This window comes from Homalodisca vitripennis, chromosome 5 (genome assembly GCF_021130785.1).
Source record: "Homalodisca vitripennis isolate AUS2020 chromosome 5, UT_GWSS_2.1, whole genome shotgun sequence".
NCBI lineage: Eukaryota > Metazoa > Arthropoda > Insecta > Hemiptera > Cicadellidae > Homalodisca > Homalodisca vitripennis.
In genome coordinates, this window is record NC_060211.1 from 31,298,705 (window position 1) to 31,323,946 (window position 25,242).

The 25,242-nt window shown below is 35.9% G+C and overlaps 1 protein-coding gene across 2 annotated transcripts in view; it reads left to right on the forward strand.

Moving 5' to 3' along the window:
* LOC124361929 (gamma-tubulin complex component 5) overlaps positions 1-25,242 on the forward strand; it is a 55,196-nt gene that overhangs the window by 5,872 nt on the left and 24,082 nt on the right. For both annotated transcript variants that reach the window (XM_046815994.1, XM_046815993.1), the window contains exons 2-9: positions 33-242; positions 3,270-3,455; positions 4,012-4,259; positions 4,618-4,810; positions 6,996-7,203; positions 9,245-9,377; positions 23,651-23,818; positions 24,873-25,048. In XM_046815994.1, coding sequence (XP_046671950.1) covers positions 33-242; positions 3,270-3,455; positions 4,012-4,259; positions 4,618-4,810; positions 6,996-7,203; positions 9,245-9,377; positions 23,651-23,818; positions 24,873-25,048 — 1,522 coding nt within the window. The remainder of the gene's footprint in view (positions 1-32; positions 243-3,269; positions 3,456-4,011; positions 4,260-4,617; positions 4,811-6,995; positions 7,204-9,244; positions 9,378-23,650; positions 23,819-24,872; positions 25,049-25,242) is intronic.

The following is a 25,242-nucleotide window of genomic DNA, read 5'->3' on the forward strand; positions in this document are numbered from 1 at the left end:
AAGACATTCATGTTAAACCTGTTTGTTCATAGGAAGACAGCAGGAACTATCAAGAAGTAGCCAAATTTGCTTATTCAAACATCATCTACCACAATTTTGCAACCGTTGATATTACTGCTGTGAAGAGGTCTATAGAAGGCATAGTTGAAAAGTTCAAAATACATGGTCTGAACAGCAGAGGGAAAAGACTTCAAGAATTGGTAGATAAGTATGTTGCATCAGATTCCAGCCAGCACTCACAGGTAGGTGTTTTATCTTGAATTATATTCTGTATAAGCAATGAAAATGACTAGATAATTAGATGATACTGTGTATCATAATGTGGTCATTTAATACTTAGCTGCCTTCACAAGTTGGAAAAAGTATTTGCCCACCTTTCGTAGTTTTTAATAAATTTAGTTCCTTTTTGTGGGTTAGCCTATTGGACATTCAGTATCAGCAATTTCTATGAATTAATTGGAAGATTCTTCTTACGCTAATCCGAATAGCCACTGTGTTGATGTAAAATTGAAATGTTTGTTAATTAACCCTTTTAGTGCCACAGGCGTGAAGCTTGCTTACAAAATTCCAAGAAATACCAAAGGCATGTTCCACATCTGTTGATATTTTAAATATAGTACATGCATAATTGTATGAAATAATTTACATTAAAATGTTGTATTATTGATTAAATTATCATATTGTAGTTAAGGTCTTTTACACGTTCACAACATTGGCTTATTTCCGGACTTATTTTATTTTCTGTTGAATTTTCCAATAATATCGGCAAAAAACAATCGCTTTTTTACATTAAATGTGTAGGACTAAGTATAACAAGAAATATATGTAGGCTTCGCAATTTTGCACAAAACAATTTATTGTAATATGTTTCTTCAATGTACATTTTAAATTGCGTGTGAACCCCGAGGGGTATTTTAAAAATTAAGCAATCGTGCGCCCAACAGGGTACACGATAGTCTGAGGTATTTATTTAAGCACGGTATCAAATCAACAAACCTCTAAGAGGAGAAGTCAATAAAAACACAAGGAAATGCTTAGCAACGTGTACCCCAGCGGGCGTACAGCGGTTTTACAAAAGCCTAGTGTGTACCTGATGGGGTACGCAACAGCAGTTGTGAAAGATCACGTGTACCCTGTCAGGTACACATAAACGTATTAACTACAACCATCAGCTGATTTAAATTTGGTACTTTCTACGAATCACTGGAAATAGTATTTGGTCATATGAATGATATTTAAGCCTATTTGAAAGCATCTTTAATGTCAGCTCTATGATGCATGACATTTTAAATTTTATTTTGTGTCCTTAGTAATTTTGTATCCAGATTAATTTTGTATGTTTATGCTTAAATTACTATAGTATAATGATTTTTCATATTGAAAAGATTGAGATGATTTGCTCCACATTCCAAATCTCTGTTCCTCTTATTAGAGCAGTTTTAATCAGCAGAAATCAAGTAATGGGCAAATCTCTTTTGAATCACAAAGAATTAAGTAAGTTTTGTTTGCTAAATTTAACAAAATGAGTAAGAAACACCGAGTCTATGTAATTTATATTTATAGTTGTCATGGCAGAGTGTTACATAACACAAGGATATCAGTTATATACATAATTAATTTGATAAATTCTTAGTTTTCTTCATGAAACTTACTAGAATAAATAAATATTCATTATTTTCAGATAACAGAATTTTGTTAAATACTATAAAACATAAATAAAAAATAATTAATAGGGCTTTAGAATTTTTTTGTCAATGGTGCCTTTTAAGGTTGTACATTTTATTTGTTTAACATTATATTTACTAAAGCAAATACTTATAAAACTATGTTTAAAGCCATAGTAAAAAAATTCTTCTCAGTTGTTTTGCTAGTTAAAAAAAATTTCAATACAAAATATAAGTATATGTATATTTTAGAAGTATTAAATGCTTTAGTAAGTAATAGTATGTTGAAATGTTAAAACATTGTTAAACAACAAGAAAGGTTTACTTATTTAAAAAAAAAACAAAACTTGTTAATGTAATAAAACAATGTTTTACATACCTAATTAGTAAATCAAACTAAATATGATCCATAACTGGGGTGGAAGAACTAGAAAAAAGAAACAAAGTTTGAACATGCCTGACTTTTAATTTTGTAATATTGTATATTTGATAATTTTGTTAGTAGCCTTGTTGTTTAATTACAACAGGTCAATCACAATCTGTCATTTTTATGATAAAAAAATCAAAATCAGGAAAAATGGTACAAAATAAATTTGTATGTTTTTCCTTCAGTATTGGATTTTATAACAGCAGCTTGCACTGTGGGTGGAATTTTTAAAACAATCTCGTTATTAAAAGGGTTAATAAATGTTTTTTAGAAATTGAAATATAATTTCAAATTATGTAATATTTAAATGATGTTTATTTATTTATAAATTTTAGGATGTATATACCGTACATTACCATAAGAAAGATTGATAAGAATAGTAAACCCTTCATAACATAGTAGAGAGATTATAGTAGAGTGCTATGAAACATCAATCTGTAACATGTGCTGGGAGTATGTATGGGTTTTAATATAAAAAAAGATTACAATGTTAGTAAAAGTACATTAAATGTTTTGATATAAAAAGACAATTCAATTGTCAAGTTTTAGCAATAAAATATACCTGATAGCAATAAAAGTAAATAAAGGATGTAAAATCATATAAGTAATGTTTTCCATGAATATAAGTAATTTTGTCTCTTGAATATGAGTATCAATGTACAATATTACAACCATTCATCTAATGCTTAATGAAATAAAGTAATCCATTGCATCTCAAAATTAGAGTTTTGTTTATTGTATAAAATTGGAAAGTACCTAATGTATGTACTATACTGCCTATTATTTTAGCAAACAATAATGGACTGTAATAACAAAAGATTATACTCTTATGGTTGTTTTTACTTTTAGATGAAAATAGAAATAACGTACAATTTTGATCAGTAGAGGGAGACGTACTTTTTACTTGAACCACTCGTTTTTAAGTTTTTTTATTAAACAAATACTCCCAAAAACATTAAATTTTCTTCTTTATTTTGAAATATTAAACAATAAGAAAAACTTAATGATGTATAACAATTGAATACTAAATTTTCTTAAAATATTGCTACTATTATAGTGCTCAACCAAGTAATTGATTCCAAGTACCTTTTATAAGTTTAATTTTTAAGTGTGCAAGTTTTAATTAAACTGATAATATAATATTATTGTAGATTTTGAGTGTATTGTTACTGTTTCAGCTGAATGTACAGTGGCATGTATTGCTCCTTCTGTTGAAACTATCTTACAACCCCACTAGTGTACCAGAACATGCACTAAAAGTAGACAGAGTTATCTCAAAACCTTCAGTGCAAGAGGAGGAAATAGATTGGCCACTTTACCTTAGTGAAGGCTATGAACGGTTTCAGTGTCCGAATGATCTCAGTGTAAGTAATCTAAAGTAAAAATTGTTTGACCCTCAAACTGGTCATATAGTAACTTCTATACTGGCAGGGTCATTCTGGCAGATTAGCGAGAGCTTTTCTAAACTTCTATAAATTGTACATGTTTAATGCAAATGTACACTAATTTTATATGGCTTCTTTTCAATTTCGTGAATGTTTGCAGGCCAATAGGGGTATTCCTTCACTTTAGCAAATATCAAATTGTTAATCTCAAAGTCATTACCAACTGTGTCCTTGATCAATGGAGAAGTCATATTGAAAGAAAAAATTGTTGCACACCATACTCTCTTTATATTAAATTAACCATTGGTTATTAAATTACATGTCCATTATCAGAATTCAGTGAATTCTCTTTTTAACACGTTTTCTCACTATAATTTAAATAAACTTAATTGAGATATTTATTAACTGTAATACAACCAGCAGACGACCTCAATACATACAGCATTTTGCTTATATAGTTTAAATGCACAGTTAATACAATTTTTTGTTTGATAGAATTTAAAGATTAATGTTCATCAATTATTAAACTGTGAAGGAAGACGAGGAGTTATGGCAGAGTTCTTCAGAGGAGGATGTGGAAGAGTCGAGACATGAGCCTGGGAGGTGTAGCAGTGTGCCACTGCCTCCTGTATCACGGTCTGAGGCCTTGCGGTCACTATTACAGGAGGCAGCACAGTCTGAGGAGTGGCTACGACACCATATCCAGCATTCGTGGTGGTGTGACCTGTCCTGCCAGAACATGTCTGATTGTAGAGACTCCCTGCCAAACCCATACAACATGTGGTTAGTATTGCCATCACTTGAATATCACTAATCTATATGGAACAATTGTGCCTGTTTCGAAGGTAATCCAAGCAGACTCTCATCAGCATTATATGAGATCATACTTTCTCATTCTTTGTTGCATTCACTCCCAGGACTAGAAAAATATCATTAGGCACTCTGAGGTGCAATTAATCACATTACTTAGTAATCCAACAGAACAAAATCGATTTAAAATTGTTCATGAAATTAATCACAGGTACTAAGACACTAATTGCTCCATTTTGTTTCAACATTTTATTAAATGTTATATAAAACCTCTCCTGCAGACCCAGGTGGTGTCAGTGTACAAGGTGCTACAGGAGGTGTTGTGTTACAGGGAGAACTGCATGTCAGCCAGATACAAGAGAGACTCGTTACCTCTCCTGCAGACTCAGGTGGTGTCAGAGTACAATGTGCTACAGGAGGTGTTGTGGATGCTACAGGTCTCAACAGATTCCGGTCTCTTCTGTCTCAACAACGAGGGGCTCTTCCGTGTCAATCCCTACCTCACTTTGTCCTCCACTACACCAGTGAGTTGCTCGTGTTTCTTTGTGTTTACCCCAAGCAAATGTTTAAAATTTGAATTGTAATTTCATAGTAACCAATGGGATATTAGAAAAGCAGTGCTGAGAGATGAACTTTCATGTACGTTTGTAGATAGTTCAATCAACTCCGATTCATGATACATATTTAGTCATCCCAAACACAAGGTGAAGTAAGTGCCAAAACACAATATTTCAGGAGAGTCATAAAAAATTTATGTTTCATAAACTTTTTTCATGAGCAACAACTGTTCATGAATACGTTTACATGTATGTTTCTTCAAAGTGCCATTACATAATACGTTTAATCTATTTTTAGATGGTTTTATGTCCTGTGTACGTTTTTGTCTGTCCTGGCATACTGAGTGTTGATGAGTACGCAGGACACGTGCTGTCCTGCACTGTAATGCTTTGTTCTTTATTTTCTCTAGAGCCAATTAATATTTTTACGTCAAGTATTCAAAGTTTGCACGATAAAAAGGTATATTTTCTAAACACAATTTAAAAAGTTGATTTTTTGTTTACATAAACACAAGTTTGTTGCAATGTATTTAGGTTTGGTGTGTAAATAACTTTCATACTAATTACTTATTAAAATGTGCTACTGAAAATTCTAGATATACATACCAAACATGTTTTCTTTATCAAGTAAGTTTTTGACAATGTATTTACACTATTTAAATTTCAATGTTATACATGCCTACTATTATTGTTACTATCTTTGTAATGGTGTACAATTCTTTAGTACTTTTAGTGTGACAGACAGTCTTTTTTAACTTTTATACTTTCAAAAACTTATTTATTTTGATTTATAAATACAGCACTTCATGTTGTAATTACTAAGATTTAATAATTAGTACAATTTTAATTTTATTTTACAAAAAGACGTAGTGATTTTTTTCGAAGAAAAACAACAATTTTAAATTAATGAGAAAGTTGTCAAAAGATGTAATTGATTGAAAAGTATGTTTGATTAGATTAGCTCAAAATATTGGTAATTTAGTTTTCTTCAAGAACCAGTTAACTTAGTACTAAGTGAGTTACAAGCATTTAAAAAGAACATTGTGCAGAGCACAAAATTATGCAAAATCCCGCCAACCAGTCATGGCAGCCGGGTCTGTACTGGTGTTACTCACCAGTGGCTCAAGTCAAATACCGTTGATGTCGAAGGGTTTAGTTGATTAAAGCTATTTAAGAGCGGAGTGTTGTTCCCTTTTAGAATTTAACGTGTAGGATTAATTTTGTCCTTAAAGAAATCTACCCTTTCTTTGATATGATCAACAATCTAGGGAGCTTTGAGAAGGAGTAGGAAGTAAGGAGTGATCTCACACACCAGTTGATTACCCAGGTTGTGTAGGATCTCCTCCCAAACTGAGGAGAGTTGAGAAGGAGTAGGAAGTAAGGAGTGATCTCACACACCAGTTGATTACCCAGGTTGTGTAAGATCTCCTCCCAAACTGAGGAGAGTTGAGAAGGAGTAGGAAGTAAGGAGTGATCTCACACACCAGTTGATTACCCAGGTTGTGTAGGATCTCCTCCCAAACTGAGGAGAGTTGAGAAGGAGTAGGAAGTAAGGAGTGATCTCACACACCAGTTGATTACCCAGGTTGTGTAGGATCTCCTCCCAAACTGAGGAGAGTTGAGAAGGAGTAGGAAGTAAGGAGTGATCTCACACACCAGTTGATTACCCAGGTTGTGTAGGATCTCCTCCCAAACTGAGGAGAGTTGAGAAGGAGTAGGAAGTAAGGAGTGATCTCACACACCAGTTGATTACCCAGGTTGTGTAGGATCTCCTCCCAAACTGAGGAGAGTTGAGAAGGAGTAGGAAGTAAGGAGTGATCTCACACACCAGTTGATTACCCAGGTTGTGTAGGATCTCCTCCCAAACTGAGGAGAGTTGAGAAGGAGTAGGAAGTAAGGAGTGATCTCACACACCAGTTGATTACCCAGGTTGTGTAGGATCTCCTCCCAAACTGAGGAGAGTTGAGAAGGAGTAGGAAGTAAGGAGTGATCTCATATACCAGTTGATTACCCAGGTTGTGTAGGATCTCCTCCCAAACTGAGGAGAGTTGAGAAGGAGCTCAGCAAAGAAGGAATGAGTAAAGAAACCTCCTTCAGTTACATAATATTTAGTGATTTTCTCTTTCATCGATTGATAACCTGTCTTGTGTAGGATTCACTGAGGCTCTTCCTTGAAGATATCTGCCCATATTTTGATATGATCAGCAACCTGAGGAAATTTGAGAAGGAGCTCAGCAATCAAGAGATGAGTGAGGAACCTCCTTCTGTAACATACAAGGCCTACAGTGCTGCCCTCTCTCACCAGTTGAACAACTTGAATCAAATGGTTATAAAAATACAAACAAAACTCAACAAGCAAGGTAAATGTTTGTTTATTTTTCATTCTGAAATATCTGTGCATAATAATAATGTGGATAAGTTTGATTTATGTTTGTGTATTATATGTTTTACTCGTCCTTAGTACTAGAAAATATAGCGGGCAGTCATTTATTAAAGTCTGAATATCTCAAAAATATTCTTGATATACTAGTTATTGTACTAGATTAATGTTTGGTGATTTCTGATATAAATCTGTTGATGCTAAATCAATATTTTAGTAGCAATTAATAACGTGAGTTTAAACTGAAAATTAAATCTGATGAAAAACACTCACTGCATTATATAACAATCCTGTTGTAGGTTCCAAAAAATATAATTAATTTGTGTCAGTGATGTGTTGAGTACAGTTTGATATATGTACCACGTGAGTTCATACAACACGATTTGCTTTACAGTGATAAACTACATCATACCTGAAAATATTTTGTTTCTATAATGAGCAATGGCCAAAAACATAAATTAAAAAAAATATATAACCCTAACTTAGACATAGTAATTCATTAAAATGTAATAATCCTAGAAAACTCAAGAAAACATAATTTTGATCCATGATGTACAGAATGAGACAATACCCATGAATACTAATATTACAGGAGCTGAGAGAAAATTTACACTGTATAAGCATGTAAAATGGGTTTTCTTGATTATTGATAGAGCAACTTCCCTTAGGAAAGAAATATATTGTCAGATGATCTAGTTTTGGTGGTCAAAATGGGAAGGTACCAAAAGGGTTAAAAATATAAAACTATAGTTTTTGGTTTGAATTATAGTTTTCCTAAATTGATATACTTAAAATAGACTTTTAGACACATAAACAATAATTTTATCACTGTCAGTCAACTAGATGAAGACATTGAAATTTCTCGCTTTAAGGATCTGTATATGGTGTTACATCATTATTTGCTTCATCAAAGCTATCTTTATATATATATTTCTTGTGTTCATGTGTATGTGACTGAACTCCTCCTAAACTACTGGACCGATATTGATGAAATTTTTTGTGTGTTTTCAATGGAATTCAATAATGGTTTAGATTCACAATTTGGTCCACTGGAAAATGTTTTTTTTTAAATTAATTTTTCATTTGTAAGTAGTTGTTGATTTTGGAGTGTTTTACATTGGATGTGACAGACTGCACTATGACATGTAATACAAAGTAAACTAATACTTAACAGCTGTTAATAATTTCAGCTGAAGTTCATCAAAGAGGCAGAAACATTTGTTTACATTTAAAATTTAGAAAATTATTATTTTAAAGTGCTTGATCGGTAGTGTAATGCAGATTGCTTGGAAGAAGTTATTACCTAATTTTAAATTTAGATTGCGCCAATGATCAATAAACTATCTAATGCAATGAAAAAAACACTGTTATAAAAACCACCTCATTGTAGAAAGCCGTGGATGTTTGCACATAAGGTAATCGAATTTGATTAAATCAAATGTAAATGAAAAGAGCCGAAATAAGACGCTTTATGATCGAAATTGGTTATTGTTGATACATTTCCTTGACTGGAGCACAAGGAAAACTCCACAATATTGGAAATATCTCAGACAGAAAATTAATCTTAACAGACCGAATTTGATTCTTCATAACCTAATTAGATTATCGAGATGCATGTATATAAATTAATTGTATGAATAACTTATCAACACCTAGCAAAAACCACGAAAGATAGAGGCAGGAAATATAGTACATATCTTCATAATGCGCCCAAGAGGCTCAAGTAGGAACGACTATCAATTATCTCAGGAATGTTTAGAATGTGATAGAAAAAGAACACGTGAGTATAGTGTAATAGGAAATTGCGTGCAACGCAGCGGGCAACTGCTAGTTAAAAACATAGCAATCTGTCAATACATACAGCATGAGAGTAATAAACCCAAGACAGTTATTTATCCAGTAGTAATAAAACTGGAGTCTTAATAAATACAATTTATTGGATAAATTTATAAATTAGAACACAAAATGAGCATACTTGCATCTTGTTTTCACTACAGTAAAGTTGTAGTGTATGCTTATAGAAGAAACGATGACGCTAATATCGGTACTAGAGGAGTTAACACCTGGGCTACACATGCTACACTACCTGTATGATGTGCACTCTCGAGCCGTAGCGGACTGGTACTCCCATCCTGCATGGCTCTGTGCTACCAGGTGGGTTAAATATCCCCCAACATCTTTTAGTTCAGTAATTAGAATATAAGTAATATTTAACAACCGGATAAATTTGTAGATAGCGTGATTGAATTCCGTGTTATTTTGTTTATTTGTATCAAAAGACTGATTTTAGATAGTGAGCTATCTCAAATTTGTTGGCTCTAGTGAGAAGTTTTTGAAGAGTAAATTGTGAGTGATGAATTGGTTTTAAAATAGGTTGGAGCTTTTAAAAATTGCTACACGAATGTGCATGATGAGAAACAAAATGGGTAACCTTCAATTTTATTGTTACTGAAGGTTTGATGTACAAAGTTGATAAGTAGTATACTTTGGCCGTTGCTGGGACAGAGCACCCGAGACCGGTTCTGGGACAAACCGTGTGAGACCGAATCTGGGACAGAATTTTTAGAGAGCGACTAAGAGTGTGAGTACGGGTAGTCAGAACCGCGCCGCGCGAATCACCACGCATGTCATCGCTGTCCCGCCACCGCAATTTTTTAGAGAGCGACTAAGAGTGTGAGTACGGGTAGTCAGAACCGCGCCGCGCGAATCACCACGCATGTCATCGCTGTCCCGCCACCGCCACCACGCGTTGTTACTGTAAGTGTACAAGCAATCGGCACGCGCCTCGTCAGCACCGCACCGCGCGACTGCTGAACCGTCACCGCCAAGCAATCGGCACGCGCCTCGTCATCACCGCGCCGCGAGACTGCTGAACCGTCACCACCACCGCGCCGTGTGAGACACCGCGTCTTGTTTCTATAAGTATACAAACAATCGTTACGCGCCTCGTCACTGTCCAGTCACCGCCGCGCCGCGCGAGACATCGCACCTCATAAATTACTAGTTTGGTATACTGTAAGTGAATTGTAGTTAGTATCAGGAATTAATGAAGCAGAAAAGTCGGAAAGAAATCCTGCTTCGAGCATTAGAGGTTCATAAACCTGTGGTTAAGCGATTCCCTAAGAGAAAAATTGTAACTTTGGGTATTGATGATTTGTGGGCTGCAGACCTTGTTGTAATGATTAGGTTTTCAAAGGAAAATGATGGATTCAGATACATACTTAATGTAATTGATACGTTTTCAAAATATGCGTGGTCAGAACCATTAAAAACTAAAAGCTCACAAGAGGTTACTAAATCGTTTAGTAAAATATTAAGAAGAGCGAAATTGGTTGGTCACAAACCCCCGAACCTTCTTCACACGGATAAAGGACGAGAATTTGTTAATAAGGAATTTAGAGAGTTTTTACACAAAAATCAAATAAAGTTATACCATACTGAAAATGAGGAAAAAAGTGCCATTATAGAGCGTTTCCATAGAACTCTCAATGAAAAAATGAAAGTGCACTTTGAAATTCAAAACTCTTTTAGATGGGTGTCACATTTACAGAAGCTTCTACGTCAATATAACAGTAAATTTCATAGCACTATAAAGATGAGCCCATCAGAAGTGAATTCAAGCAATGAACAAACTTTAAGAAACATGTACGCAAACACTGGACGATGTCTAGTATTCAGACCCAGACTTTCGGTTGGAGACCGCGTAAGAATTACTATAAAGAAAGATGTATTTGGAAATAAATACCGCAGAAATTGGACAAGAGAAATTTTTCGGATTGTGGCTGTCAACAAAACTTGCCCCGTTACCTACAAAATCGCAGACCAGTCTGGTGAGGAAATAATAGGATCGTTTTATGAAAAAGAGTTACAAAAAACTATGTTCTAGTTCAGAGTCAAATGTATTAATAATGCTCTCATCCTTCCTTCCACTCATCCCACACACCCACCCTCTTCCTACTCCTCTTCCTATTCTCATCCATCCATACCTCATCCTTTTCCATCGTCAATCGCCCATACAGTAAGAGAGTAGCCAGCTCTATAATAATGGCGTTTTCTCCTGCTAGCAAGCAAACAGCATTTCTCAATGCTACGGATGGTCTTCGAAGATCATCAGTCAAGAAATGTCCGAATTGTGGAGAAGAGGTTACTGCATCTAACCTATCCCGCCACCAAGAAACAAAGAAGTGCATCCATACCTCATCCTTTTCCATCGTCAATCGCCCATACAGTAAGAGAGTAGCCAGCTCTATAATAATGGCGTCTTCTCCTGCTAGCAAGCAAACAGCATTTCTCAATGCTACGGATGGTCTTCGAAGATCATCAATGAAGAAATGTCCGAATTGTGGAGCTGAGGTTACTGCATCTAACCTATCCCGCCACCAAAAAACAAAGAAGTGTATGTCAGCGTCAAATCCACCAGCTTATGCTTCTTCCAACGGATTCAATGAAAAACCTCCTTCGATGAAACAAGTATGTTCAAGGTGTGGTGCTGAAGTCAGGAACTCCTCCATGTCCCGCCATAAAAAAACAAAGAAATGCATGTCCAAGTTAGACAGACAAACTCCGGACTTTGATATGTCTATGTTGGAAAACTACGCTGATGCTGTGAGTGACAATCAATTCCAGAACGTGATTGCTGATTTTGATATGTCTATGTTGCCAGAGTCCTATTCAAATCTCAGACCTGAAGAACAAGACGTGATTGCTGATTTTGATATGTCTATATTGCCAGAGTCCTATTCAAATCTCAGACCTGAAGAACAAGACGCGATTGCTGATTTTGATTTGTCTATGTTAGACACTCCAGATTTCTATTCCAAAATTAGAGCTATAATTGGTCCATCTACAGCTGACGCTCCAAAGTTTGAACCACCAGTAAAAAGGATACACCCCGATTCATCGAAAATTATATCAATACTTGGTCCACCACCATTTGAAGTTCCGGATAAGTCAGACTATTCACTGCATATACCATATAGTCCTGTATACCATTCACCACTACATATCCCAGAGAGTCCAACATACAACGTGCTTAGTCCGACCGATGTACGTGCTCAAATAAAACCCCAGAAGAAACCATGTCCAAAATGTAGTAAGGAAATAACGGTTTCCAACATGGCTCGGCACCAAAAATCTAAGAAATGTGCCAGCAACCAGCATGGTATGACATATAACGAACGTCTGAAAAAGATGGAAATCAAACCAGCTCCTAAAAGTAAAATGTGTTGGATTTGTGAAACACCAATAGAGTCATCCAACTGGAACCGTCACAAACAATCGAAACGCCATATCCGTTTGTCAGCACTTCATGAAGGTCCTCGATACAGGAGTGAAATATTACCCATTACGAGACTGACACCAAGACTGCCGGCACCCACTCCAGACATCAACATGTTGGTAAAGAAATACCCAAAACGACCAAGGGAAATCAAACAAGTACCGAAGGTCAATACAAACGATATAGCTCTTGAAGCGATGATCCGAAAACCGACTAGACCACAAAAGATTCCTACAGGTGTGAAAAAGATTATTAGTGAGACACCGACTAGTACAATTAATAGTGAGAATTCGATTAGCCCTACCATGGAAGAGAGACAGCTTCTGTCTGAAACAGAATCGCCTTCAACACCTCATCTGGTTCCGGTACGTACTCCAGAGGAGTCACAGACAATACTTGATGAAATATCAGAAGTCCAGTCGGCATTCACGGGAAGATTGAAAACGTATGTGATTATGAACAAACGTGGGATCAAAGATCCAAAAATGTTTCTTGAGATATGCAAACCACTCGTTGTTGAAAAACTTCAGGAAGCTGTAACAGAAAAAAATCTTAAGGTAAACATGGTTTATCATGCTGAATTCAAGAAAATAATAAACGATGTGGAGGTGACTCAAGTCATGAACTTTAAAACGAAAAATGAAATTCTTTACTCGACAACGTCTCTGTCTGACTATTATAACTCAGCAAAACTTAAGATGTTGGTTGAGATGGAGGAGTTTGAGGCAAACGGTTCTCAATGGTCACTAAAAAGTGTGAAAGACTTGGAGATCAGAGTCAACCGATACGTTCCTTTTCACGGATCCAGCTATGTGGTTCTACCAAAACAGATTCAATCCAAAAAGGCTGTTATTAATGTAAAAAACGAAGATCAGAAATGTTTTATGTGGTCTATTCTGGCAGCTTTACACCCGGTTAAGGTTCATCCAGAAAGAATCAGCAATTACGAACCTTTCAAACGAGAGCTGCTTCATGCACTAGCAACTTGCGAATGCCCCATGAAACTTGATGATATAGCAAAGTTTGAAAGACGTAGTGGAATTTCTGTTAATGTCTATGCTTATGATGACAAGTTCGATATATTCCCGCTGAGAATAACTGATAACGAGATGGAAAAACATGTTAATCTACTGTTTATCAGAGAAAAAACAAACACTCACTACTGTTGGATCAAAGATATGTCCCGTTTGGTTAGTTCACAGATCTCACGAAATGGACATAAGATGTGGATATGCAATAGGTGTTTGCAACACTTTACGAGAGAGGATTTACTCATCAAGCATAGAGAAGACTGTAACACACACGATGCTGTGAAATTGGAACTACCAGAGCCAGGAACTGTAATTAGATTTAAAGATTTCAATTGCTCAATGAGAGTGCCCTTTGTGTATTACGCAGACTTTGAATGCTGTCTAGCACCTATTTCAACATGTCAACCGTGTAAAGTGGATTGTAATGGTAATCATCAATCGTTCACTATTAAATATCAGAAACATAATGCCATTTCATTCTGTATGTATGGGGTGTCAGAGAACGGCTTTTCCAAACCACCGATTAAATACTTTGGAGACGATGCTGCACATGTATTTGTAAAATCATTGATTGAGGAGTCGATAAGGATTAATGAACTTTACAAGAGTGAAGCAATAGTCCCCATGCAATTGATGACAAAAGAGCAACAGGAAATGTTTGAATCTACTACTACATGTCATATCTGTGGAAATTATCTTGGTGATGATCGTGTTAGAGACCATAACCATTTGACGGGTTTGTTTAGAGGAGCAGCTCACAACAAGTGTAACATCAATTTCAAAAAACCTAGGTTCATTCCTGTTTTCATTCATAATTTAGCAGGTTACGACACTCACCTATTCATTAAAGAGTTTGGTAAGTTCCAAAATCGCATATCATTGATACCCAACAACGAGGAGCGGTACATTTCCTTTACGGTCAGTGTGGAAGGTGGAATTGAACTACGATTCATCGATTCATTCAAGTTCATGTCACAAAGTCTCGATAGGTTGGCAAAGAATCTGACTAGATCTCAATTCAAACACATCTCAACATATTACAATGGTAAGGACCTCAATTTATTGCTACGAAAAGGAGTGTACCCTTACGACTACATGGACAGTATAGAAAAATATAGTGAAACATCACTACCTAGTCAAGAAGAATTTTACAATAGACTGAATAAACAACACATAACAAATGAAGATTACAAACATGCGTGCGATGTATGGACCACCTTTAACATTCAGAACATGAAAGAATATACAATGCTATATAACGAAACCGATGTCTTACTGCTTGCAGATGTTATGGAAAACTTCAGGGATGTATGTCTCAATACATACAAATTAGATCCTGCATGGTATTTCACAGCACCTGGGTTGGCTTGGAACGCAATGCTGAAAATTACAAAAGTCGAACTGTCTCTATTGACTGACATCGATATGGTACTCATGGTTGAAAAGGGTATTCGTGGTGGTATTTCACAGTGTTCTCATCGATATGCGAAGGCAAACAATCCCTACATGAAAGACTACGACAAATCGAAACCAAACAATTACCTCATGTACTTGGATGCAAACAACCTGTATGGGTGGGCAATGTCTGTAAAACTACCATATGCAAACTTTCAGTGGAGCAGTACAGACATCGATGTAATGAAAGTTAGTGACGATTCACCCACAGGCTACATATTAGAAGTTGATTTGGAATATCCTGAAGAACTACACGACGTACACTCTGATCTACCTCTCGCTCCAGAACGTAGAGTCCCACCAGGATCGAAAATGGCAAAGCTTCTGACAACTCTCTACAGCAAAGAAAAGTATGTCGTACACTACAAAAATTTAAAGCTTTATTTGAGTCTGGGTATGAAACTAAAACATGTTCATAGAGTTCTTAGTTTCAGTCAAAGCAATTGGTTGCAGCCGTACATTAATCTGAATACCATGGAGCGTACAAAGGCGAAAAATGATTTTGAGAAAGACTTTTTCAAACTTATGAACAACTCAGTTTTTGGAAAAACTATGGAAAATATGAGAAATCGTGTGGACATTCGTTTGGGTACTAAGTCCAAATTAGTGGAAAGATGGGTTAGCAAACCGAACTTTAAGAGTCGAACCATCTTCACAGAAAACCTAGTTGCTGTACATTTTAGTAAGAAAAAACTTTTGTTAAATAAACCTATTTACGTAGGTATGAGTATTCTAGACATATCAAAGACACTAATGTATGATTTCCACTACAATGTAATGAAAGAGAAGTATGGGTCTAATATAAAAATGGTGTACACCGATACCGATTCCCTGATATATGACATCAAAACTAAAAACTTCTACGAAGACATGAAACATTTAATTGGATTATTTGATACAAGTGACTACCCCAACCCCAACCAATATGGGCTTCCCCACGTAAACAAAAAAGTTCTGGGTAAAATGAAAGATGAACTTAATGGTCGAATCATGCGAGAGTTTGTAGGACTACGATCCAAGATGTATGCGAGCAATATAGAAGACAACCATTTCATAAAGAGGTCTAAGGGCGTGAAAAAAGCTGTAGTTGAAAATGAAATTACCTTTAGCAACTATAAAGACTGTTTGTTTAGTAACATCGAGCACTACAAAACGATGAATACAATTCGGAGTCAAGCACACAATCTCTACAGCGTAGAACACCATAAAGTGGTACTTTCATCAAAGGACGACAAGCGTTTCGTACTCGAAGACAATATCCGAACCCTAGCATGGGGTCATTATAGAATATGCGAAAACTGTTAAATTGTAAATGTATGTAAGAGAACATACTATGGAAATTCAAGTGTATTGTAAAGATAAATTCGAAGACCAATTTTTACCTAGACCGTTACGGTGTCTTATTGTAGGACCGTCTGGGAGTGGTAAAACGAACTTGTTATTGAATTTCATTTACAACAAAGATGGAGTTCCGTTCAAGAATCTATACGTGTTCAGTCGTTCAATAGAACAACCTGCATATGTAGATCTGCGTGAACAATACAGTAGATTAGAAAAAAACCTTAGAAGACAAATAGCGTTTTTCTATTCGTCCTGTGAAGATCTCATTTCTATCGATGACTGCAAACCAAACTCACTTGTGGTGTTTGATGACTGCCTCCTAGAAGAGCAAACTAAAATCAAAGACTATTTCATTAGAGGACGTCATAAAGGGATTTCTTGTGTCTACCTGAGTCAGAGCTATGGTCGAGTTGATATGCAGGTCATACGAAACAATGTTAATCTGTTGTGTCTGTTTACAATGAACAAGTACTATACAAAGAGAGTGTTCCAGGACTTTGTAGGTTCTGACATGACTTTCAACCAATTTGAGGCTCTCTGTTTTGAGTGCTGGAAAACACCTCATGGGTTCATATCTATTAATACAACAGCTAAACCACAAAAAAGGAAATACATGTGCAATTTAAAAAGGAAACTAAGTGTTGAATAATACTTCGCTGTACAACGTACCAGTATAAACGTAATTTGATGTTTAAGTATAAACGTAATTTGACGTTCAAGTATAAACGTAATTTAACGTTTAAGTATAAACGTAATTTAACGTTCATAAACGTTATTTAACGTTCATAAACGTAATTTGACGTTTAAGTATAAACGTAATTTAACGTTTAAGTATAAACGTAATTTAACGTTCATAAACGTAATTTGACGTTCATAAACGTAATTTAACGTTTAAGTATAAACGTTATTTAACGTTCATAAACGTAATTTGACGTTTAAGTATAAACGTAATTTAACGTTCATAAACGTTATTTGACGTTTAAGTATAAACGTAATTTAACGTTCATAAACGGTATTTAACGTTCATAAACGTAATTTGACGTTTAAGTATAAACGTAATTTAACGTTCATAAACGTTATTTAACGTTCATAAACGTAATTTGACGTTTAAGTATAAACGTAATTTGACGTTCATAAACGTAATTTGACGTTTAAGTATAAACGTAATTTAACGTTCATAAACGTAATTTGACGTTTAAGTATAAACGTAATTTGACGTTCATAAACGTAATTTGACGTTCTAGTGTAAACGTGACTTGAAAGATTTGAAGAATAACGCTGTATCTATTACTATAAGTATACAACATGGTGAATAAACTAGATGCAAAAGAAGCAAGGCGACTTGAAAAAATTCAGACTGTCTTGGCTGCAAAGTTCAAACGTGCTGAACAGGATGAATTAAAAAACTTCTCAAACAAAAATACTATATCATCAAATGCTAATGAGACGTCTACCAATCGTAACATATCAATAACACATGATCGACCGCTCACTGTTTCTAAAGCTCGAAAGTTGGATGAGTTAAACCGGAAATTACAAAGTGAGTTTGCTCAGACTCATTTTAAAGAGTTAGAAGATGTTCGTGAAAATGAGAAAAAGTACGAACCAATCACCAGAGCCATTAGGGAACAACAACATAGAGAATTGGAAACACAAAATATACGTAGTCAAAACCGTATGAAACAGTTGGTAAGATTTCAACCTCAAGCATCAGATCGTCGAACGTTTGAGGATGTAGATTACGATGATGAGGCAGAAGTACAACCTCAAGAGCAATCGATGAAACAGTTGATGGATTCTAAAGTAGTAACACTTGGTTCTCTAGGAGCCCGATACCTTCCAAAATCCAACGACAAACAGTTTGGTATTTGGTACGATGAAAATCTAGAGCAGCCGATGATCGGTTCCGAACCGATTACATTTGATTATGATGACATTATATTAGTCAGCTCTCAAAAGAAATACAAAGGGACTGAGGGTCTTTGGAGATTGTTGACGAAAAACAATATAGTAGAGAAGGATCTGTACACCGATGAAGACTGGAACTCTTACAAGGACATATTGGTGAGGACAAACTCGCTTTTCCAAAGAAACAATCCCAAAAGTAATCGTCCCAAATCAAGTCAAGGACTAAAGTGGAAACATATGATAAAACCTATTTGGGATGAGTTGGTGAATGGAAAAGTGGCAACAATTGGTTCAGGGTTAAAGGTTTACAATGAAAGTCCGGTCGAATATAAGTACATAAAGAACTTCAAAGACCTCATTGACAGGTTACACTACATTCAAGCTCAGGAAGAAGCTGGAAACAACAACTTTCATAATGAAAAACTGTCTGTAGTTGATTTCCTTCACGATGAAATGGAAGACCTAATTGCTACACCTAAAGGGTTGAAGTACCTAGTCAGATGTTTGTCTGTTTTGCCTGAACATGTTATAGAAGGTAAAGGGCTTTTGAACGACATCATTAACAAGTTACCATTCGAGTTACATGCGCCCAAGAACTGGAATCTTGATACGTACAACTACTGTGGGCCCGGCACCCAGCTTGACAAGAGACTTGTTAGGGGAGATAAGGGAATTAATCCCCTCGATGAAGCTTGTAAGAAGCATGATATATGGTATAGGGATCATAAAAACACAGAAGACAGGTGGGAGGCGGACAAAATATTACAAAAGAAAGCTTGGGAGAGGGTTACCTCAGATGATGCTGACTTGAATGAGCGTATGGTCGGTCTAGCAACAACAGGAGGAATGTGGTTGAAACGTAAACTCGGTATGGGGTTAGGAACTTCAGGATGTATCTACCCATCAGATATATAAAGCAATGAAAGCAAATATTTTTTACCCTATATATAAGAGAGGATATAATAGAACAGTGATCAGTGGTAAAACCAGTGATGGAGAAACTGTATATTGAATTTTCGAGCGGTATAGCAAGAAGTGAGTATAGAACTGCAATGCCAGTTTCAGAGCTCAACTTCAATGCACCCAACAACAATACAACATTCAAACTGGATCATGGAGACGCATTTTATGATTCACGCATAATGTACCACATTCAAGGAAAGTATGTGCAAAAATCTGATGGATCTGATTATCAAACTAACTCTACCGTCAAACTGGTAGACAACTTCGCGGCCTTCTTGTTTTCAAGAATAGAGCTGAGGAAACACAATACATTGATCGACACAGTAGAACTCCCCGGCATAACCAGCACTATAAAGGGGATTGTTAGTTACAGTAACACTGAAAAACAAACACTCTCAAGTAGTGGTTTCTCATCATCGTTTACAGGAGGTGGGAAGTTTGAAGCACTCGGCACACTTGGGCATTTAGGATTAGGGTTCTTTGACCACCTACGTTACCCGATGTACAAGGGAGGTTTTGAAATCACATTTACTAGGAATGAAGATAATGATGCGTTGTTTCACTGGAAAGGGGCAGGGTCCACAGCAACGGATCCTGGCGATGGGAAAATTGTGATAGAGTCGTTTGTGTTACGAGTCCCCATAGTCGATTATACCAGCACTTCCAAAATTCAGTTAATTGATGGTTTGAAACATCTGAGTGACAAGGATGCTTTAGTCTACAACTTCTTTCAATGGCAATGCATCGACAAAAGAGGGGTGTTCGGTTCATCATTCAGCTTCGATATTACAAGTGTTTACAGAAATGTGTACAATCCTAGATTTGTTATAATCGCACTTCAGACAAACAGAACAAACACCCAGGCAAAAGATCCCAGTAGATTTGACAGCTGCAACATCAAAAATGTGTCTGTGAAAATTAATGGAGAAAGGTACCCTCAGGAATTGCAGAATTTTGATATTACTAATGGTATATACAGGATCATGTACGATCAGTACCTAGGGTTCCGAAAAATAAACTTCGGAGACAATAACGTGTTAGTAAACCTGAAAGAATTTATTGATAACTCACCTTTGGTTGTAATTGACACACATCTACATCAACCAACAACAGACAGATCTCGAAGTGACATTCAGATTGAATTAGATTTTGTAAAAGCTATTGCATCTCCACAGGGGAGTAGCGGCACCACAGCATATGTTGTTGTTGTATCTGAGGCACATTTCTCATATGACATTACTCGAAACATAATCAAATTCCTGTAAAAACAAATAAAAAAAACAACAAAAAACAAAAAAAAGTAAAATAAAAATGTTTTTTTTTTCATTAGTAGGCGGCAATTATTGTTTTCATGTCAGTGTTTTGTATATAAGAAAGCGTATAGAATGGAAAGTCAGCATAATTATACAGTTCGGCTATCCGAAGCTCAAAAACGTAAGCTTCGTACAGCGTACAAAAGACGGAAACCTACAGTAATCAGATTATCTAATGAACAGCTGTCTCACGGAAGTGATCGTATACTTCTTTCTGGAGAGCAACACAAAGCCGTTTCTAGAGCTGTTAAGAACAAAAAAGGTTTACAATTGCTTCTAAGTTACAACCAACTCGTATCTAATAAACAAGGAGGGTTTTTGAAGGAAATTATGGAAATGGTGGATTCGTCAGTTCCTGGAGGTAAACGCTTCATCTCTCCATTAATAAGAAGAAAGTTGGCTCCTTTACTGAGAGAAAAATTTATACCTTGGTTAAAGAGTTTAGTCGATGAGGAGTTGGACACCATTATTGAAAAAGACCCTACGGGTAGAGGGTTGAAACGTCGTATTGGTCGGAAGCTTGATGCATTGTTGTCTGTGAATAAAAAAAAGAGATCTTCCCGCTGTCTCTTGGTGAAATAGAAAAATTAGCAGGTATATTAAACATTAATGAGTTTAGAGGTGTTTTCATGCGACAGTTACTTCCAGACAAACCTACAAATATCGAACGCGGTATAGTAAATCTTGGTGACCTTTCATCTGGTGGTACTCACTGGACGTGTTATGTGAAACGTGGTGAAAAGAAATTCTATTTTGATTCATATGGTGATGTCAATCCTCCAATAGAAGTAGTCAGGTATTTGGGGCCAAAAGGGTTGGTTTATAACTCAGAGCGTATTCAGGGGTTTGACGATCCTCCTATCTGTGGACATCTGTGCCTGGAGGTTCTACGACGAGATTCAGCTGGTGAGGACTGGGAACATATTCTTCGTAGTATAAGAAACAATAAAAATGCATGGAAACCGTGGTTTTATTTTCAACAGATTTGGAGAAGAAATTGAAATTGGATCAATACCAACTCAACCCAATTCAGACCCTTCTCCTAACGAGATAATTGAGCTTGCAAGTGATGTATCAAAAGTCTCACAAGATTTATTCGAAGTCAAGAAATTATTGGAATCGCATTTGGTAAAATCGGAAAAAATAATAAATGCGATCGAGATTGTCCCCACTAGTACCGTAAATGGTGAAAAGATATGGGGCAGCTTCCTACTGAAAAACCACCAGAGAATTGGTCAAGTGAGCAAAGCAGTGGAGCCATATGATGTGGTTGTCAAAGTTCAATTGAGTGAATTAGAAGGCAAGATATACATCATGCAGAAAAAATTCAACAACGAAATAAAAAATATATGGAAAGAGGTTTTGAAGACTTCCATGATGGTAGCAACTTCATCTAAAACTTGTATAGAATTATAAGTATATAAAAAACTGCAACCATGCCATTACTCAAACTAACTGGAACTGAGTCTGTACTGACTCTCCATCTAGAACACCCCATCCACTTGGATCCAAACGAAGAGTATTATATGGCTCTTGTTGGATTTTACTCTGAGAACAACATATACAACTTGTTGCAACATGCAAAAGTCTATTTTTGGGATTTGGAAATACATTTCATTCCGAAACCACTGATACTCCAATGCGGTTACTGGACCATTGAAAAACTTGAAAAGAGTTTCAGAGATTACATACAATCGTTGAATCTTAGTATAAATTCTGACGATTTCAAGATCTTTAAAGACGGTGACAAAATATCAATTAATTCTCCAATTAAATTCTACTTGGATAAAACCGTTAGTGATCTCTTAGGTTTTGAAAAATCTGATGCAACAAACTTACAAAAAGAATCGTCTTACTTCAACTCAAATGAAAATGTAATTGCATCGAATCCACCGAATCTCAGAGCCGTTGATGTCATCGAGATACACTGCAATATTGTCAACAACAGTCTTGTCAATCATGATGTTCACTCTCACAAACATTTGGAGACAGCAATCCTCTACTCCTTTTCCCCTAATGTACCACACGGCTACAAAATATCTCAATCACCTCAAGAAAAACACTACATACCTCTTCGGAGCGGTTTACGAAAGATTCAACAGATCACAATCACACTTGTAGACCAAAACAACCAACTGCTCCAGAACAACCATGCAAACAACATCGTCTATTTAGATCTGATCAGTAAATCACAAACACATACATACTCACAATTGTGGTAAATAAAAACGCGTGGTGGCGGTGGCGGGACAGCGATGACATGCGTGGTGATTCGCGCGGCGCGGTTCTGACTACCCGTACTCACACTCTTAGTCGCTCTCTAAAAAATTGCGGTGGCGGGACAGCGATGACATGCGTGGTGATTCGCGCGGCGCGGTTCTGACTACCCGTACTCACACTCTTAGTCGCTCTCTAAAAAATCTGTCCCAGATTCGGTCTCACACGGTTTGTCCCAGAACCGGTCTCGGGTGCTCTGTCCCAGCAACGGCCAAAGTATACTACTTTGATAGAGAGAGGACAGACGCTGCATAAATTTGATGTTACATAGTGATTTTTGCTCATACTGGGAATCAAAAATGTTACCTAAAGTGCAGAAAACCAAACGTTTAGCACTCAGTGAGACTATAGTCTACACTTGAAGAAGAATCTGGGTTGCCAGTGCCACCTCTATGATGATGCAATCAAAATGACCATGTAACTTTATTTGTCAAATCAAGTAACAGACTTGAAATAGGGCTTCAAAAGTTGATTGTACGATATGATAAGTGTCTAAACATATTGGAATGATAGAGAAAATTACTGGCCTTCATATAAAAATGAAATTGTACACTTGTTTATAATACAATTTCTAAAGGTACTTCATTTGAAAAATATACCTTGTAGTACACAATTGATTATAGTGGCGTATTTCCACTTATTATGCATGCCGTACGTTTAATTTTCACCAACAGAATAATAAACTTAAGAAATTAGTTTGATACTAAAAACAGAAATTAACATTGTCTAATTGTAGTACACGCTCTTCATAATTAATACTTTTAACAGGCTACATCAAATTAATCATGCTTTCCAAATAAGTTTAAAGGTACAAAAACAATAATGACTTTCAAATGCTAAGGCTTTATTTGGTTTGTTTAGATTGCTGTCGGTGCTATATGAGGCTATGTTGGAAGCTAGTAACCATATTTATCTGGCCGCCACCCTGGACATCTTCATGCATAGTTTTCATGTTTATCTGGACATCATCGATGTTTGGCTGTCAGAGGGCAGGCTAGATGACTGGCGCAAGGAATTTCTTGTCATCAGGTACTAACAAATGATGTTCTCACAATAATTTAAGTACATTTGTACTTAAATTGAATATAAAAGGATATACACGAAAGGTTTTATAAAAGTGTTGCTCTGGACAGAGCTTATACAGATTTTTACGAAGGGTGCCACCATTGGAATCTTTGAAATCGGTAGAGATACAGTAAACTTTTTTACCTACTATTTTCTCAATAATATAAAGTATTGACCAGTTTAAAAAATGGCCACCATTTTCTTATATAGTGGTAAACTGTTTTTATTCTTATGAAATATTCTATATTTTAAGGTAATTTTAAGTTTAAACCTTTTTTATTCTTTTTCTTTACCCCTTGACATCAATTATTTTAATCTACAGCTATGCAAATAGTTTAAAAAAGGCTGTAATAATGTTTTGATTAATATTATTTAGCTATTGGTCTAAAATTGTATCGTTAAGTTAGTACAAAGGGTGAAATTCTTTGATCAAAATATATTCAGTTCACGTTCTGGGCCTGTTTGAACTGGTCAAATTTGGATACCCATTATGGGTCTTTAATTATACCATCACTGTTTGTCAATTGTTTACTCAGATCGATCCCACAGAAAAGTATCCATTAAAAAGATCCAGTTTTGATAGTATTTGGTTTTCTAGAATCGTGATCCTGAATTTTTAGGGCTTGCATACATAAAAACCACAGTTTGATTGTGTCAGTCATCATCTACTTAGGGGGGCTTATATAACCCTTTTTGTTTTCCCGTCCCAATTGTGTAGAATCCCATCGGAATGGCAATATTCTATATTTTGTTGCTGGTCTAGATGGTGGCAAAAAAATACTACATATGCAATTGTGAGTCAATTGAGAAACATATTAATTACAAAAAAGGTTGATTTGTTACAAATTGATTTTTTTTAAGTTCTGGCGTACAGATTCAGTTGCTGAGATGCAGTAGATCTATGAGAACTTTAACCAGAGATAAGGAGATGTGACTGTGACTCCAGTGGACTTGATGAGTAAACTGTGAAATTGTAAATTATGATCTTGACAGGAATTAGATTATATATAAATTATAGGAAGGAAGGTGTCCTGGAGGTGATGCCGTATGAGCAGGAGATGAGAAAATGTGGCGTGTCTCCGGTGCCTCTCCTGAGCAAACTGGTGATCTTGGTGAGAGATGCTGGCAACACAATGGAAGTGGTCAGTCAGCTGAATAAACTTTCAGAGTTGAGGGACATTGTTCATAACAAAGGTGAGAAGAAAAAATTATACAGGGTGAGTCAGCTAAGGTAAACGTAAGTATTAGGAGAGCGATCTGAGTTATAATAAAAATCAATTCCCCTAATTACATATAGTGAATCTAAATTTTCATCAAATTTACAGAATATGCTAAAACTAAAAGTCTGTCTCGGATTCGACTCTCAAAATTTTAAAATGTAAATATGG